The sequence below is a fragment of the Coffea arabica genome, chromosome 5c (genome assembly GCF_036785885.1).
Source record: "Coffea arabica cultivar ET-39 chromosome 5c, Coffea Arabica ET-39 HiFi, whole genome shotgun sequence".
NCBI lineage: Eukaryota > Viridiplantae > Streptophyta > Magnoliopsida > Gentianales > Rubiaceae > Coffea > Coffea arabica.
Genome location: NC_092319.1, coordinates 43,911,616 through 43,927,038, shown reverse-complemented (window position 1 = coordinate 43,927,038; position 15,423 = coordinate 43,911,616). Strand labels below are relative to the sequence as shown.

The 15,423-nt window shown below is 37.1% G+C and overlaps 2 protein-coding genes across 4 annotated transcripts; both read left to right on the top strand.

Annotated features, from left to right (window-relative positions):
* The first annotated feature begins 1,283 nt into the window (after window positions 1-1,283).
* Window positions 1,284-9,545, top strand: LOC113690173 (cytochrome P450 CYP72A219-like). Of its 3 annotated transcripts, none has more exons than XM_072051072.1 (5): window positions 1,284-2,125; window positions 2,983-3,200; window positions 7,667-7,911; window positions 8,065-8,449; window positions 8,803-9,545. In XM_072051072.1, the coding sequence occupies exons 1-5, from the start codon at window positions 1,843-1,845 to the stop codon at window positions 9,247-9,249; spliced, it is 1,578 nt and encodes a 525-aa protein (XP_071907173.1). In that variant the 5' UTR covers window positions 1,284-1,842; the 3' UTR covers window positions 9,250-9,545. The 3 variants fall into 3 exon arrangements, with proteins under 3 accessions (XP_071907173.1, XP_071907172.1, XP_027063800.1); XM_072051071.1 differs by lacking the exon at window positions 2,983-3,200 and adding an exon at window positions 7,175-7,392 and having other exon boundaries at window positions 1,295-2,125; XM_027207999.2 differs by lacking the exons at window positions 1,284-2,125; window positions 2,983-3,200 and adding exons at window positions 5,932-6,248; window positions 7,175-7,392.
* A 1,755-nt stretch (window positions 9,546-11,300) lies between these two features.
* Window positions 11,301-15,380, top strand: LOC113689945 (cytochrome P450 CYP72A219). The gene is made up of 5 exons (XM_027207766.2): window positions 11,301-11,802; window positions 12,555-12,772; window positions 13,026-13,270; window positions 13,429-13,813; window positions 14,800-15,380. The coding sequence occupies exons 1-5, from the start codon at window positions 11,526-11,528 to the stop codon at window positions 15,223-15,225; spliced, it is 1,551 nt and encodes a 516-aa protein (XP_027063567.1). The 5' UTR covers window positions 11,301-11,525; the 3' UTR covers window positions 15,226-15,380.
* Window positions 15,381-15,423: the final 43 nt, after the last annotated feature.

The following is a 15,423-nucleotide window of genomic DNA, read 5'->3' as shown; positions in this document are numbered from 1 at the left end:
GGCCGGTGCACACGGGGTGCCACTTGTACATCCCGATTACCTCAGCCCCCACGACTACTATCCTGAAGTATCACTGTGCCTGATGGGACAGCTGAAGTTGGGCCACAGACTAACACACACAGAAAGACAGGACATCTGACAAGACCTGTCCCTTGCACTAATCTATCAAGTCAGACTGACATGCTCAGTTTGTCAGTCCCAGGAAGTTGGATCCTACCGTCCTTCCCTTCAAATTGTCCCATATAAATATCCGGATTTGTCACTGAGGAAAGGAGAAAAAAAATACTCTGTAAGAACCACTCTCTAAAAAACTCCCTTAATTTCCACTCCTCTCTGCGCTAACTAGATCGTCAGAGGAAAACTGAGGGATTCAGCCCCACCTTTTATAATTTGAGCAGGTGACTTTCGTGAGACCGTACTCACTGCAGGAGATCACTTCAGTAGTCTGGTGCAGCTCGTTTAACCGAAAATCACCTCTTCAGTATGTATGTATGTATATTCATTGCTTCGAGTCATCCTTAATCATTTATTGGAGTTAAAGGACTTCTTAGGAAGTTTCCAAATTGATGAAGAGGTTTTCGTATTGCTTTTCTGCATTCGTCCTTAAAATCAATGAGGAGGTGCAATTAAACTACCGAGGCAGAATTCAAGCACGCTAGATGCATGGCTTCAAGTATTGATGAACTTTTACAGAATATCTAGTATTGATGGGATGGTTTTTTGCAGCAAATTACCTCTCAATTGATCTCTTTATAGAATAGGAGATGTATGTTACAGATTAGTTACAACCATCAAAGTGATAACCCTTCACTATTAAAGTAGTTACATCAATTGTGAGGGTGCTACAACGATACGCAACACTTTACACTTATATAAACAGTCTCCTTATAACCTTTCATTTCTTTGGATAATCTCCAACACCTCGGACTCGGATTGGTCAAAGTTATGCTATGCTGGAAGCTAAGCTGGTGCTGACAATGATTCCGCAACGCTTTTCCTTCGAACTTTCACCATCCTATTCACATGCTCCCGTCTTGAACCAGAGTACGGTGCTCCCTTGATTTTGCACAAGCTATAGATTGAATACATAAATCGAAATTCCACATTTAGTTAAATCCCGTTATTACTTTTGTTTGTCTAGAACTGCCAGGCAGTGTAATGTTCTTGCATTTTGAAATTTAACGATTTTTTCAGAAAATTGTTCAAAAGTTTCTGCCCGAGTCTTAATCTGCTCCCTCTCCGGGTTTCCTGTTGCTCAGAACCAGTTTCAAGGGTAATCAATAATCTTAGGGTGCTAGGTAAATTGAATGTTATGAATGTTGTCCCCTACCGGGCTGGGTGATTCTTTAAAAAAAAAAAAAGGAAGCCTGCAGCAACTTAGCATTTTTTTTTTTTGAAACGTTGTCCCCTACAGGGCGGCAGACTTAGCCCGGCAGGGGTGTTTGATTTTACAAAATAAAAGTGCAATTAGAATCGGCAACATTTTGGATAAAAGATAACCTCATAGGCTCATAGTATTGAAGGCACATTGGAAGTTTGAATTGAAGTCTCAGGGGAAACCGGAATGACCAATATGAACGATTGACGCCCCTTTTCTGGGACCGCTAGCATTAAAGATATTAACCCCCGAACATACTTTAATCCAAAATTTGAGAGTTATGTATAGCTTTTAAAATTATAGGAAAGTTACGTGAATCATTAAACAACTAGGGCTAAAGAGTAACTTGCTCTAAAACTGATGAATTCTGGGACATCATGAAGATGACTCTACGTGGACTTCCCGATATAAATATGAATGCAAGAGCAGATGCTCAAAATTAAACCTTTAACTGCGCCTCTGTAATGGAGATAGCATACAGCCCAATTGCTGTATTCTCTTCTTGCGTTCTGCTCTTGATTTTAGTGCTTACATGGAAAGCATTCGACTGGGTGTGGTTAACTCCCAAGAAGCTGGAAAAGCGGCTGAAAGAGCAAGGCCTCGGAGGAAATCCTTGCAAACTTCTCTATGAAGACTTCAAAGAGACCTCAACCCTCTTCGAGGAAGCTCACTCCAAGCCAGTCAATCTCTCTGAGGACTTCGTCCCAAGAGTCATTCCTCACTTCTGTAAAGCTGTCAAGAAGTATGGTAAGTAGTAGTATCATCTTTTTCGATCATCCGATGCTTTCTTTGCAAGTGTTCATGGTTTTCTTCAATGATTGCAATTTACCTTTCAAGATTCCTCATTTCAATTTACCTTGCAACGAGACAACTTTTTTTAACAAGAAATTTTCTTTTTCCCCCTGTTTTGAGTACATGAAGGAGATTGCAGGGTCATCATTACACCTTTCTTTTTATCAGTCTGGAAGCATTTCCTAAGGATAGTTCTATCTTATGTTTGATATGGCAAATAATGCAATAGTGGATACCAATCTGTTTTCACTATTCAATAAATGAGACAGCTTTTTTTAGCAAGAAATTGCAGAGCAAATAGTGCAAATTAGAGCAACGAGAGTTGAACCTTGGCATATGAATACAAATGGGTGGATGTGCCAATCTGGACAAATTATTCTAAATTAGGTTGCTTGTCGACTTTCCAGTCTCGAGAGTTTAAACTCAATGATACTCCAGTACTACCGGAAGAATCAATCTTCTCATGATTAATGTAAACCTCAAACATGGTGAATCAAATCGAAAATAAATGACGCCTTTATATCTTCTTGAGTGATTGGTTAAGATGATCAGGACTAAATATTATGATCACAATTAATCCAAGGAGTCCAATTGGCAGTAATGCATTTCTTTTAATCGTGCTTCTTGTATACATTGCTGTCTGATATTCAGGTACCGGCAGGAGTTCATAAGGTGAAGTACCCTCCAGTATCTTGGTTCCAATATATCCATTCTGTTAAATGATATAAGAAACGGATAAAGATAGCAGTACTAAGCACCCTTGATTGATTTAAGATGTTTGTTTAATGAAATAAGTGGTGAATGATTCTCAGGTAAGAATACATGCGTGTGGCTTGGACCACACCCGATGGTGGTGATCATGAACCCTGAACACACAAGGGAGATCACAACAAAGCTTTACATCTTTCAAAAGCCTCATGCTAATCCACTTATCAAATTGCTGGCACAAGGGCTGGTCAGCTATGATGGAGATAAATGGGCTAAACACAGAAAACTTATCACTCCTGCTTTCCATGTGGAGAAATTGAAGGTTTTCTCTAATTTTCTCTGGGTATTTAATGAATTATCACTTCATCTTTTATAAGATCTACAAGGTAAGGCTGTCATACCAGAAACCTTGGAAACTTTGATTAGTTCATTGGAACCGGAAGAGGGGCAGGAGTGGCCAAGATTTGGCCAAAAAAATTTGTACGGTCCAGATTTCATCTTGTATCTCGATTTAACAACAAATGTGGGACCCACAAATTTTGTTCTAAAGTTACACGTTGTTAAAAGTAAGTTACACCGTGTGTAAAATGCACGTAGTTGCCAGGAACGGTTACCGTTACTGCCCCTGGTCCATTGGAACCAATGAGTTCCCTGTGATGAAGTGGTAAAGTATCCGATTACAGGAAAAGCAAAAACAAATATGATACCTAGTTGACAGAATGAACTGAGAATTCTTACTGGAGGAGTAGGAGTAGCATTGTACATGACCTCCATTTCGTTTCCGTGTTGTTGCCTGTAGCACATGGTCCCATCAAAAACTTTGGCAACGGACTACAACTTTCATTGATGTATTTTTTTTAAGCTTTTCTTCTTTTAATTAATTATATTAAATGCGTGTTTGTTGCTTATTTGCTCAACATCACGGGAAAACGGAAAGGATACTCTTCTGTGTTTGGTTTACGGATGAATATGTGTAGAGGGAGGGAGTGAGAGAGCAGAGAGGAAGAGAAAGGGAGTTGGAGGTTGTTGGAGTGTGAGGTGTGAAAATTTGAGGGAGAGCCGAGAGAGAGTTGGGGGGAGGAAAAAGTTGGTGAGTTGTTTTGAAATTGATAGAGTTTTTGTGCTTGGTGTGCTTGTGCGTGCAAACTGAACCGAGAGAGAGTTTTGTGAGAGTGTGTGATGGCGGAAAAATTAAGAGGGGAAGGGGGGAAAGGAGATCCGAGAGGGAGAGGGAATTGAGGGAAAGTTGCTTTCCTCTTCTTTTTTTTTTTTTTTTTTTTAAATTAATCTTTTATTCACTAATAGTGTATATACTTTCACCATTAGATGCATGATATATAATTTAAATTTAAATTTGAAACTCAAATTTTATTTATGTGTCGTGTATCTAACGTGATAGTACATACACTGTCGATATAAATAAAATTACTCTTTTTTTTTTGTTACTTGTGAATTGAGAGCCAAAGAAAGAACTAAGAGAGTGAATTGAGAAAGAAGCGTTGGTTGGAGTTGTTGTGAAGCTGTTGGTAAAAAAATGATGAATTTTGTACCCGGAGAAAAGAGGGAAGAGAGGTGGAGTATTAAATTGGGTGAATGGTGTATTAGTTTGAAAAAAAAAATGATTAGAGATTTTTTCTTTTTCTTCTTCTCTTTTTAATTTTTCTTTATTTTCCTCTTTTCTCTCTCCTTTCTTTTTTTAAAATAAACCTACAAAACAAGAAAATTCACATTAAAGTGCACAAAAGTAAATGATGCATGAAATCAACAAAATTCAAGAAAATATAAAAAATTAGCAAAAATTTGGTGTCTACATTTATGACATCATCTGATTCTTAGATGGATTCAATTAGGGTCAAACCCATTGACCCCTAATCTCGATCGAGTCAATGACCGGTTCGAGTTTCAAAACATTGATACTAGGGGGAAGAGGGACATAAAGAGGTCAAACGGAAACTCGAAAGAAACTGAACCACAACTGATTCAAACAGGTGCGTACGCACCCATTGGCGGTATTTTTCAAGGAAAACCTAGATTTTTAGAATGCAGACGAAAGTCCAAATTTTGGCTTCCAAGTTTTCTCTCTAGGCTCCTTTCCAAAATTATAATAATTTTTAAAAGCTGTATTTATTTATTTTTTTGTCACAAACTCCCAGATAATGCCTCAACCTTGGACAAGGGGCACGGACGATTATAGGTGTAACCATTCACAGTGATTTTGGCTATTTTCAACGGCGCGTAACTTTGGTTGCACATGGAGTAATTTTGTTTGCACAACGTATAACTTTAGTACAAAATTTTGCGGGCCCCACACGCGGTATTAAAATTGACGCACAACTTGTGATTTGAACCGCACAAAATTTTTTAGCCAAATCATGGCCATTAACTGTTCAGGGACGGTCATCAGAATGACCGTCCATTCCTTTACTATTTTTATTTACCCATTCTTTGTCGCCACAAAGTTTTAAATTTAAGATAAATTATATTATTTTAGCCATTAATAGTTTCACTTTTTTTTCTTACCTTTTATATGATTTCAAATGTTAATATATAACTACTTTACAATTTGAACTATAATCATGAAAACCGTCATATGTAACAACGGAAGCTAAAATTATCAGTATAACCCCTATGCAAAAGCTAAAATTACTTCAATACTCAAGATGTATAAATATAAGATGAATTACACTTTAGTCTCCAGTAGTGTAATTCTTTTTTTCATGCACTTCCTATAACTTTTAAAGCTATGCATAAACCCTACATGCTTTACAAAAAACTTCCGTCATGACTTGAGATTAGTCTTGAGGTTTCAACTGACTCTAGCATAAAATTAATAATAACAATAATAATTTGCATGATTTTGATACTTTTAATCCAAAATATGTGAGTTATGTATAGTTCTTAAAATTATAATTATAGGAAAGTTGCGTGAGTCGTTAAACAACTAGTGACTAAAGAGTAACTTGCTCTCTAAAACTGAATTCTGGGACAACACGAAGACAACTTTTCTCGGACTTTCCGATAACTTTCAGCTATAAATATGAATGCAAGAGCAGATGATCACAATAAACCTTTAACTACGCCTCTGTAATGGAGATAGCATACAGCCCAATTGCTGTGTTCTCTTCTTGTATTCTGCTCTTGATTTCAGTGCTTGCATGGAGAGCGTTCAAGTGGGCGTGGTTAACTCCGAAGAAGCTGGAAAAGCGGCTGAAGGAGCAAGGGCTCAGAGGAAATCCTTACAAACTTCTCTATGGAGACTTCAAAGAGATCGCAACCCACTTTAAGGAAGCTCACTCCAAGCCAATCAATGTCTCTGAAGACTTCATCCCGAGAGTTATTCCTCACTTCTGTGCAGCTGTCAAGAAGTATGGTAAGTAGTAGTATCATCTTTTTCAATCGTCCGATGCTTTCTTTGCAAGTGTTCATGGATTTCTTCAATGATTGCAATTTACCTTTCAAGATTCCTTACTTCAATTTGCCTTGCAATGAGGCAGCTTTTTTTAGCAAGAAATTTTCTTTTTCCCCCTGTTTTGAGTACATGAAGGAGATTGCAGAGTCATCATTACACCTTACACACAAAACAGTATCGCTTTCAGTCTGGAAGCATTTCATAAGGATAGTTCTATCTTATTTTTGATATGGCAAATAATGCAATAGTGGATACTAATCTGTTTTCACTATTCAGTAAATGAGACAGCTTTTTTTAGCAAGAAATTTTCTTTTCCCCCCTGTTTTGAGTACATGAAGGAGATTGCAGAGCAAATAGTGCAAATTAGAGCAACGAGAGTTGAACCTTGGCATATGAATACAAATGGGTGGATCAGTGGATGTGCCAATCTGGACAAATTATTCTAAATTAGGTTGCTTGTCCACTTTCCAGTCTCAAGAGTTCAAACTCAATGACACTGTAGTACAACAGGAAGCCTCAATCTTCTCATGATTAATGTAAACCTCAAACATGGTGAATCAAATAGATAGCAATGCCGAGTAGTATTCGAAAATAAATGAGGCCTTTATATCTTCTTGAGTGATTGGTTAGGATGATCAGAACTAAATATTATGATCACAATTAATCCAAGGAGTCCAGTTTATCTACTGTATAGCATGCCGTCTGATTTTCAGGTACTGGCAGGAGTTCATAAGGTCAAGTACCCTCCAATATCTCGTTTCCAACGTATCCATCTTGTTAAATGATTTTAAAAAAAGAACAGATAAAGATAGCAGTTCTAGGTACCCTTGATTGATTTAAGATATTTGTTTAATCCTGAGTTGAAACAAGTGGTGAATGACTCTCAGGTGAGAATACATACATATGGCATGGACCAAAACCGATGGTGCTGATCTTGAACCCTGAACACATAAGGGAGATCACAACAAAGCTTTACATCTTTCAAAAAGCTCCTGCTAATCCATTGACCAAATTGCTGGCAACAGGGCTGGTGAGCTATGATGGAGATAAATGGGCTAAACACAGAAAACTCATCACTCCCGCTTTCCATGTGGAGAAATTGAAGGTTTTCTCTAATTTTTTCTGGGTATTTAATGAATTATTACTTCATCTCTTAATAAGAGCAACAAGGTAAGGTTGTCGTCATACCAGAAATCTTGGAAACTTTGATTAGTTCATTGGAATGAATGCGTTCACCATAATGAAGTGGTAAGCTATCTGATTACAGGAAAAGCAAAAACAAATATGATACCTAATTTACAAAATGAACTGAGAATTCTTACTGGAGGAGTAGCATTGTACATGACCTCTTTTTCGTTTTCCCGTGTTCTTGCCTGTAGCACATGGTCCCTTCATTTTATGCAAGTGCTAGTGAGATGTTGGACAAATGGGAGGCGATTGTTTCGACCAATGGCTCCTGTGAGTTGGATGTTTGGCCGGACATTCAAACTCTGACTTCTGATGCCATTTCACGGACGGCATTTGGAAGTAACTATCAAGAAGGAAAAAGGATATTTGAACTTCAAAGGGAACAGGCTGAACATTTCCTAAAGGCTGTAGAATCAGTATACATTCCAGGGTGGAGGTAAATTGTGTTAACTCACTGCCTTCTTTGCTCTGAAGAAACTTTTGACTTCTAAATTCGATGCCATTGCTTGGAAAAGATCCCTTTACCCAGTAAATGAAGGTCCGATATACAAGCTTTTGTTGCTTGTTTGTGAAACTATATTCTTTTCAGGTTTTTGCCAACCAAATTAAATAGAAGAATGAAACAAATTGCCAAAGATGTTCAAGAATCTATTAGAGAAATTATAAATGCAAGATTGAAGGCAATGAAAGAAGGGGAAGCTTGTGCTGATGACTTATTGGGTATATTACTCGAATCCAATTCTAAAGAAATTGATGATCACGGCAACAAGGATTTTGGCATGACTATTGGAGATGTTATTGAAGAATGCAAGCTGTTCTATTTTGCGGGGCAGGAGACCACCTCAGTGATGCTTGTATGGACAATGGTCTTATTGAGTAGGCATCCAAACTGGCAAGCGCGAGCTAGAGAAGAAGTTTTGCAACACTTTGGGAATAACAAGCCTGATTTTAAAGGGTTAAATCACCTAAAATTGGTAAGTTCTATTTTCAATTTACATATATCCTTGTATCATTGTATCATTGTGATATTCTAGTGCTTTTATAGTTGCTCTGCCACCACATAGATGTGAAATCACCTCAAACTCTTGAATACACACACTCTATAGTTTCTTGATTAGGAAAAAAAATATTGGGATGTGTATAATGTAGCTTTGCTAGATGGATCTTAATTTACTTTTGATTAATCTTTATTTGCATTCAATCTTCAATATTAGAACAAAACTCTATGCAATAATCTTGTCCAGTGAGGTCTCAAGAGCATATACTCTTAAAATGGTGTTATGGAGAGCTTTAGTGGGGAATTTGAGTGGTTTATTGTCTGTGATAGGTCACCATGATACTACACGAGGTTCTCAGACTATATCCGCCAGTACCTGCAATTCCTCGAAGAACTGATGAAGATATTCAGTTGGGAAATTTAACTCTACCAGCTCAAGTGCAGGTATCATTACCAGCAATTTTGTTGCACTATGACCCTGAAATATGGGGCGATGATGTGGAGGAGTTTAAGCCAGAGAGGTTTGCTGATGGAGTCTCAAATGCAACAAAGGGCCAAACTGCATACTTCCCATTTGGCTGGGGACCTCGCATATGCATTGGCCAAAACTTTGCCATGTTGGAAGCAAAACTGGCAGTAGCTATGCTTCTCCAGCGTTTCTCCTTTGAACTCTCCCCCTCTTATACTCATGCACCCCGTGCAGTCATAACTATTCAACCGCAGTATGGTGCTCGCTTGATTTTGCACAAATTGCAGTATGAAACTATGACTGCATAGTTTGCAGCTGTTTGTGTCCACAGCTTGTAAGGATATAAACGTTGTTGATGTTCCAATTTGGCTTCTCTTCGAAAATCGAGATATATAGATCTCATGTACTCCTTCTGGAGTGAACAAACTGTTGTATGGAGCAGTTTGTCCCTTATGTCTTTACTGTATCATGTGGTTTACTGTATCATGTGGCGTTCGTGAATTCCTCAACCCTGATTGTAATTTTTAAGCAAGCATTGTGAAGTTTTCTTGTTAAATTTCATTTGAAAATGAACGAAAACTCAGCAGCCACGCTTGTCCGCACAGCCTTCATTTGCTTGAAGTCAACCTCCGCAGCAATGTGTTTATTAGTTTGTGTTAGTCTTACAAAAAGGAGCGTAGCTGCCTAAGGCTTTTTTATAATTCAGCTCAGTACTTAAATTTACATATTCAGACCATTTGATCAACAAAAATTGGACATCTGAATTAATTAAATGGTATTGAATTTCATAGGCAAAATTTGCTTTCAAAATTAAGTGATAAGCTATTCACTTATTATTGAATGTGATATGCACTTAAATGTATTAGATTTAATACTTAACAATTCAATAATTTAATGGATTCAGACTTTAAATGCCAGGAGACTTAATTTCTCGAGCTTTGATGATTATAAATGCATAAAAATAAAATAAAAAGTTTTGTTAATTGACTCATCCCGCATCAGGACACGTGTAAACAAATCAGAGGTAGTCATGCCATTATTCAATCTCGTGCTTAGCCAATATTAAAGGTTGTTTGGATTGCTGTTTCCGTCGAAAAATTACATCATTTTTCGTAATCACATTTCCTTATTACATTTTTTCCTTACATACATCAAATCGCTACAGTAATTTTTTCATGAAAAATCATGAAAAATACAATCCAAACACAACCTTAGTATTTCAACTAGTAATGTTACAGATATTATTTATCATCAAATTTGCACTTCACGTCAAATTATAAAGGTGACGTGAATATTTTAAACATTAAGAGGGATCATATGACAATCTATGAAATCCACAAAGGGGTTATTGTAGTTTATTGACATTTTTACAGTTTAAACATATGAAAGACGAAATATGCAAAATCCAATTGTAAGAACCAAAACCTGACAGGACGATAGGACAGGGGGTTAAATCTCAATCTGCCCAAAATCAGTGAATCATAGCGATGGATTGCCCTTCGGAATGACTTTCCAAAGTTGGCTGTCCAATTAAAAATTGTAGCACTGGATTGCCCAAAATATCAACAGCAGTAGCAATTTTGGTACATGGTTCTAATGCACTTACCGCAGTTTTCATTTACTAAAGACAACTTTATCTTATTAGTATGTACTTCTAATTACTTGTAACTAGACTCATCTCATGCTCAATAACTTTTAGTAATGCTTAAGTATGCTGTTAATTAGCTGATTGTTCAGCGATATATATATATATATATATATATATATATATATATATATATATTTTGTATATGATTGGTGCTCACAACATAAATAGTTGTGTTACCCCTACAAATGACTATTCATATTACTAATAGAGAGTTTTAAAAGTGACGTGTATTATTTATAAATTTTGTTGCAAGAACCTGGATATATAGTCATTTAACTAGCTGTTAGTATCCACTGTTGCTTTATGTATTGTTGGTAAACTTCATTCAATTACACTTACACCCCTTAAATTTTGCCAATTCTTAATAACTTTTCATATTTTGTCATTCTTTTGTTAATACAACTTGGCAAGCAGTATGAAGGCCAAGTTTGGTACAAATTTCTCATCTCACTCCTTAAAAAAAAATTTTAATGGTAACTTTTCTGGCATGGACTGAATCTGCAACACAAGCCTTAAGTGCAAGGGTGGTAAGTGCTATTTTCTAAACCACAAGAGAGGTAAGTGCTAGTATTAGAAACTTTAGGTGAGGTTTCCGCAATTATCCCTTACAATTGTGGTTTTATTCGATTTCATTCTATTTACCGGGAATTTCTTAAGTTTCAAAAAATATGAAAGTCAATGAGATGAGAGAGAGGGTTCATTATGGAACTTTGATATCATCCCCATTACTGAACTGCGTTCACCTTTGTGTTGTAAATTTAAGCTTTTTCAGACAAGATATATAAATATTAGGCACGAGATAAAAGATCCCATATTTGATGTATCCTAATTCGATGTTATTTTTTTCAAAACTCAATTGCATGTACATGAAAACAACTATATGAGCTGTCAAGAAAGCTACAGACGTTAAGACTTGCAATAGCTAAGTGTCCAGAAATGGAAATAGGCTACATCAGAATTGCAGCAATTTCCTCTTGTGCTGTAATTTTGGTATTGGCATGGAGAGTATTGAACTGGGCATGGTTAAGGCCCAAGAAGCTGGAGAAGCAGCTGAAAGAGCAAGGTCTCAAAGGAAATCCTTACAGACTACTGTATGGAGACTTCAAAGAAATTTCAACCCTGATCAGAGAAGCCCAATCCAAGCCTATCAACCTCTCTGATGACATCCTTCCAAGAATCTTGCCTGCCTTTCCTGATGCCCTGAAGAAATATGGTACTGCTGCTATTTCATGTTTTACTTCTTTCCTTGTGAGGTCTATTCACTGAATGGTTCAGCTAGAAAAGCAGAATTATGAAGTGATTTTAGAAGTTCTTGGTTGGGCGACAGTTAAAGTTTACATGCTTGACATCACATGATGTTTGTTCACTAAGCATTCCATATCCTACCTTGTGATTTTCTTATTTGAATTACCCATTATGTCCATCCCTTTTTGGTAAATAAGGCAGCTTTGTTATGATTGGTTTTGGTTTTCTGTTCTTCTTTTCGTGTAATTTGGGGTTTAAGATGTTGGAATAGCCATGGAAAAAAGATTACCAATAAACTGGATTAAAAACTTTATCATGTTAGGGTTAAGCTGATAAGTGTTGTCAACATTAAGAATATAGATGGCAGCATTTATGGAAACCAAAAACTTGGTTGAAATTTTGATATAATGAAAATTGGACATCGCATTGATGAATGGCCAAGCAGAAGATTCTGAGACAGTGGATTTGGATTGTCAAATGTGTAAATGCTGTTATTTAGAAATGTGGTTGTGATGTACATGACATCTGTTCTGTAGATGAAAATTGACGCTCCCCAAAAACGTTTAAGGTTGATCCCCTCCTATTAATTCTTGGTGTCATGTTTTTCGCATTTCCTTCAGAAAACACACACACCAAATGATACAGCTTTAAATACCATTGATTTATGATGTAAATAAGGTGAAAATAAACTTGGCTGAGACATGGCAATTTGAGTTTCAGGTAAGAGCACATATGTGTGGCTTGGACCAACACCAATGGTGTACATCCTGGAGCCTGAACTCATTAGGGAGGTTATGCAAAAGATCTACCTCTTTCAAAAGCCTCGTCTTAATCCTCTTAGCTTGTTGCTGATCGAAGGACTGGTGAATTATGACGGAGATAAATGGGCCAAACAGAGAAAGCTTATAAACCCAGCTTTCCATGTGGAGAAGTTAAAGGTTTTGTAACTTTCATTTGTTTTATAAACCACTGAGTACTGAATTTGTCAGCAGCTCTAGTTTTAGGTGGTCTTAAAAGGCACCTTTGAAACGAAGTGACCCTTCAAATGAATCAGTTCACTTTGACAAATAGGTAGAAACATGACTCAGAAATCCTACTTAAGTAGAATGACCTGAAGAAGCTTTACTGGTATTGTACCGGTGCTGAAGGGGTGCATTTTTTTTTTCATTTGGTTCGTTGTCTTGATTGCAGCATATGCTTCCATCATTTTATACAAGTGCTAGTGACATATTAAACAAATGGAAGGAGGTTGTTGCCCCGAATGGTTCAAGTGAGTTGGATGTATGGCCAGACCTTGAAACTTTGACTTCTGATGCAATTTCACGGACGGCATTTGGCAGTAACTATGAAGAAGGAAGAAGGATATTTGAACTTCAAAGAGAACAGAGTGAATATTGGCTTAAGGTTGTACAGTCAGTGGACATCCCAGGATGGAGGTAAATGTATTTGCTGATCTCTAAGTCCTCCAGAAAGTTGGTTTTTTGTAAACTATCAGTTAAATTCTTTTCGCTTCGAACTTGATAGTTGATTTGGATTCAATTGAGTATTATAAGCACACAATGTGTTGCTTATTTTCTGAATTATCTCATTATAGGTTCGTGCCAACTAAGAGGAACCGAAGAATGAAACAAATTGCAAAAGCAGTTCAAGATACAATTTTGGAAATTATCAACTCAAGAATAAAGGCAGTGAGAGAAGGTAAAGCCTATGGTGATGACTTGTTGGGTATACTATTGGAATCCAACTTCAAAGAAATCAATAACCATGGACAAGATGGCGCTGGCATGACTATCAGAGAGGTCATCGAAGAATGCAAGCTGTTCTATTTTGCAGGGCAGGAGACTACATCAGTATTGCTCGTATGGACAATGATTTTATTGAGTAGGTATCCTGATTGGCAAGCACGAGCTAGAGAAGAGGTTTTGCAACTCTTTGGCACTAGAAAACCAGATTTTGATGGACTAAATCGCCTAAACCTTGTGAGTACATTTTCAATTTCTTTTTTATTTTTTTATTATTATTTGTTTTTAGTAGCTGGGGAGGGGTGAGATTTAAGAAGCAGGGAGGGGGAAGGGGATTTGAACCAGGTGGTCTAATTCCTGGGGAGAGCATTTTCAATTTCATTTGAGATATTTTGACGCAGAAGTAGAAGCTTCTACCCTTGTGAGTGTCCAGTACTCATGTGGCCAAATTGGAGATTGAGCACTCTCTGAGAGAGCAAAAATTAATTCTGAATACAACTCTATACATGGTCAAGATACTAAAGAAACTGGTATGAAAAGCTTCTTAGTTGACACATTCCAACAAAAACAATAATATTTTTTGATCAATTATTGTAAAATAATGCATTAATGTCACTAGCACTTGCATTAAATGAGAAGTTAAAGCCTTGTTGAGTGCTTGATGACGGGAAGCATACATTGGCATTAAGCTGCTCTTCCGAGTTATCCAAAAACTGTTTTGAAATAATAGTTTTATGCTTTGTTAGAAGCTGCTTAGTTGACACATATTAGTCACACAATACTGTGTAGACGGAATCAATGCTTGCTATGCCGTCGAGGCTTGCAGCAGAAAGTCTTTTATCGATGGAAATTCATCTAGTGTTCTGATGTCCATGCTTTCATTGAAAATCCTTTGACAATAACAGCTTTTATAATCTTTAATTTTGGACTAACTTCTCGAAATTTCTTCTTTTTCTACTCCATGCATCTGAAATTTTATCTTTAAGGCAAAGATTGAAGCTTTCTGCAAAAATATTTCAAGTAGAAAGGAGATTATAACAAACTGCCATCTAAGAAAGATGAATGTCTTCATTGGATAGAAAATTTGCAGGTTGAAAAATTACAGTATGTATATAACTGCAACTAAATATGAACTTTACAATCTGGTCTGTCTGTCATAATATAAAGCGTAAGGAGGGGTTTTCCTGTGCTAGCATTCTAACAAGTTTCTCCTTCCATGACAGGTCACCATGATACTACACGAGGTTCTAAGGCTATACGCTCCAGTTCCTGCTCTTAGTCGTAGAGTTGCTGAAGAAACTAAATTAGGAAGCATGCGTCTCCCGGCTGATGTGCTGCTGTCTTTACCAGTAATGGTATTGCATCACGACACCGAAATATGGGGTGATGATGCGAAGGAGTTCAAGCCAGAGAGGTTTGCTGAGGGAGTGCCTCATGCGACTAAGGGGCAAGTTGCATTCTTCCCTTTTGGTTGGGGACCTCGTGTATGCATTGGGCAACATTTTGCCATGTTGGAAGCCAAACTGGTGCTAGTCATGATTCTGCGAAGCTTCTCCTTTGAACTTTCCCCATCTTATTCTCATGCTCCCCGTGCAATTATAACACTCCAACCGCAACATGGTGCTCACTTGATTTTGCACAAATTGTAGTAACTTGTGTCGTTAGGTTGTGGGGAATAGTTCAGACGTTAAGATTTCAATTTCTTGTTTTTCATTTGATGCACATTATTATTTCTGGAGTGCACAAATATAACATGTATGATACAAGAGTATTGCAGTTATATACTCATTTTTTTGGGTGAGCAGACATGGTACAGCAGAACTTAGTTCTATATTTAGATATCAAAC

Coding starts and splice junctions, on each gene's coding strand:
- LOC113689945 (XM_027207766.2), top strand. CDS start 11,526: ATGGAAATAGGCTACATCAGAATTGCAGCAATTTCCTCTTGTGCTGTA. Junction 12,773..13,025: donor TCCATGTGGAGAAGTTAAAG/GTTTTGTAACTT, acceptor TCTTGATTGCAG/CATATGCTTCCATCATTTTA. Junction 13,814..14,799: donor GACTAAATCGCCTAAACCTT/GTGAGTACATTT, acceptor CTTCCATGACAG/GTCACCATGATACTACACGA.
- LOC113690173 (XM_072051072.1), top strand. CDS start 1,843: ATGGAGATAGCATACAGCCCAATTGCTGTATTCTCTTCTTGCGTTCTG. Junction 2,126..2,982: donor TAAAGCTGTCAAGAAGTATG/GTAAGTAGTAGT, acceptor AATGATTCTCAG/GTAAGAATACATGCGTGTGG. Junction 7,912..8,064: donor GTATACATTCCAGGGTGGAG/GTAAATTGTGTT, acceptor TATTCTTTTCAG/GTTTTTGCCAACCAAATTAA.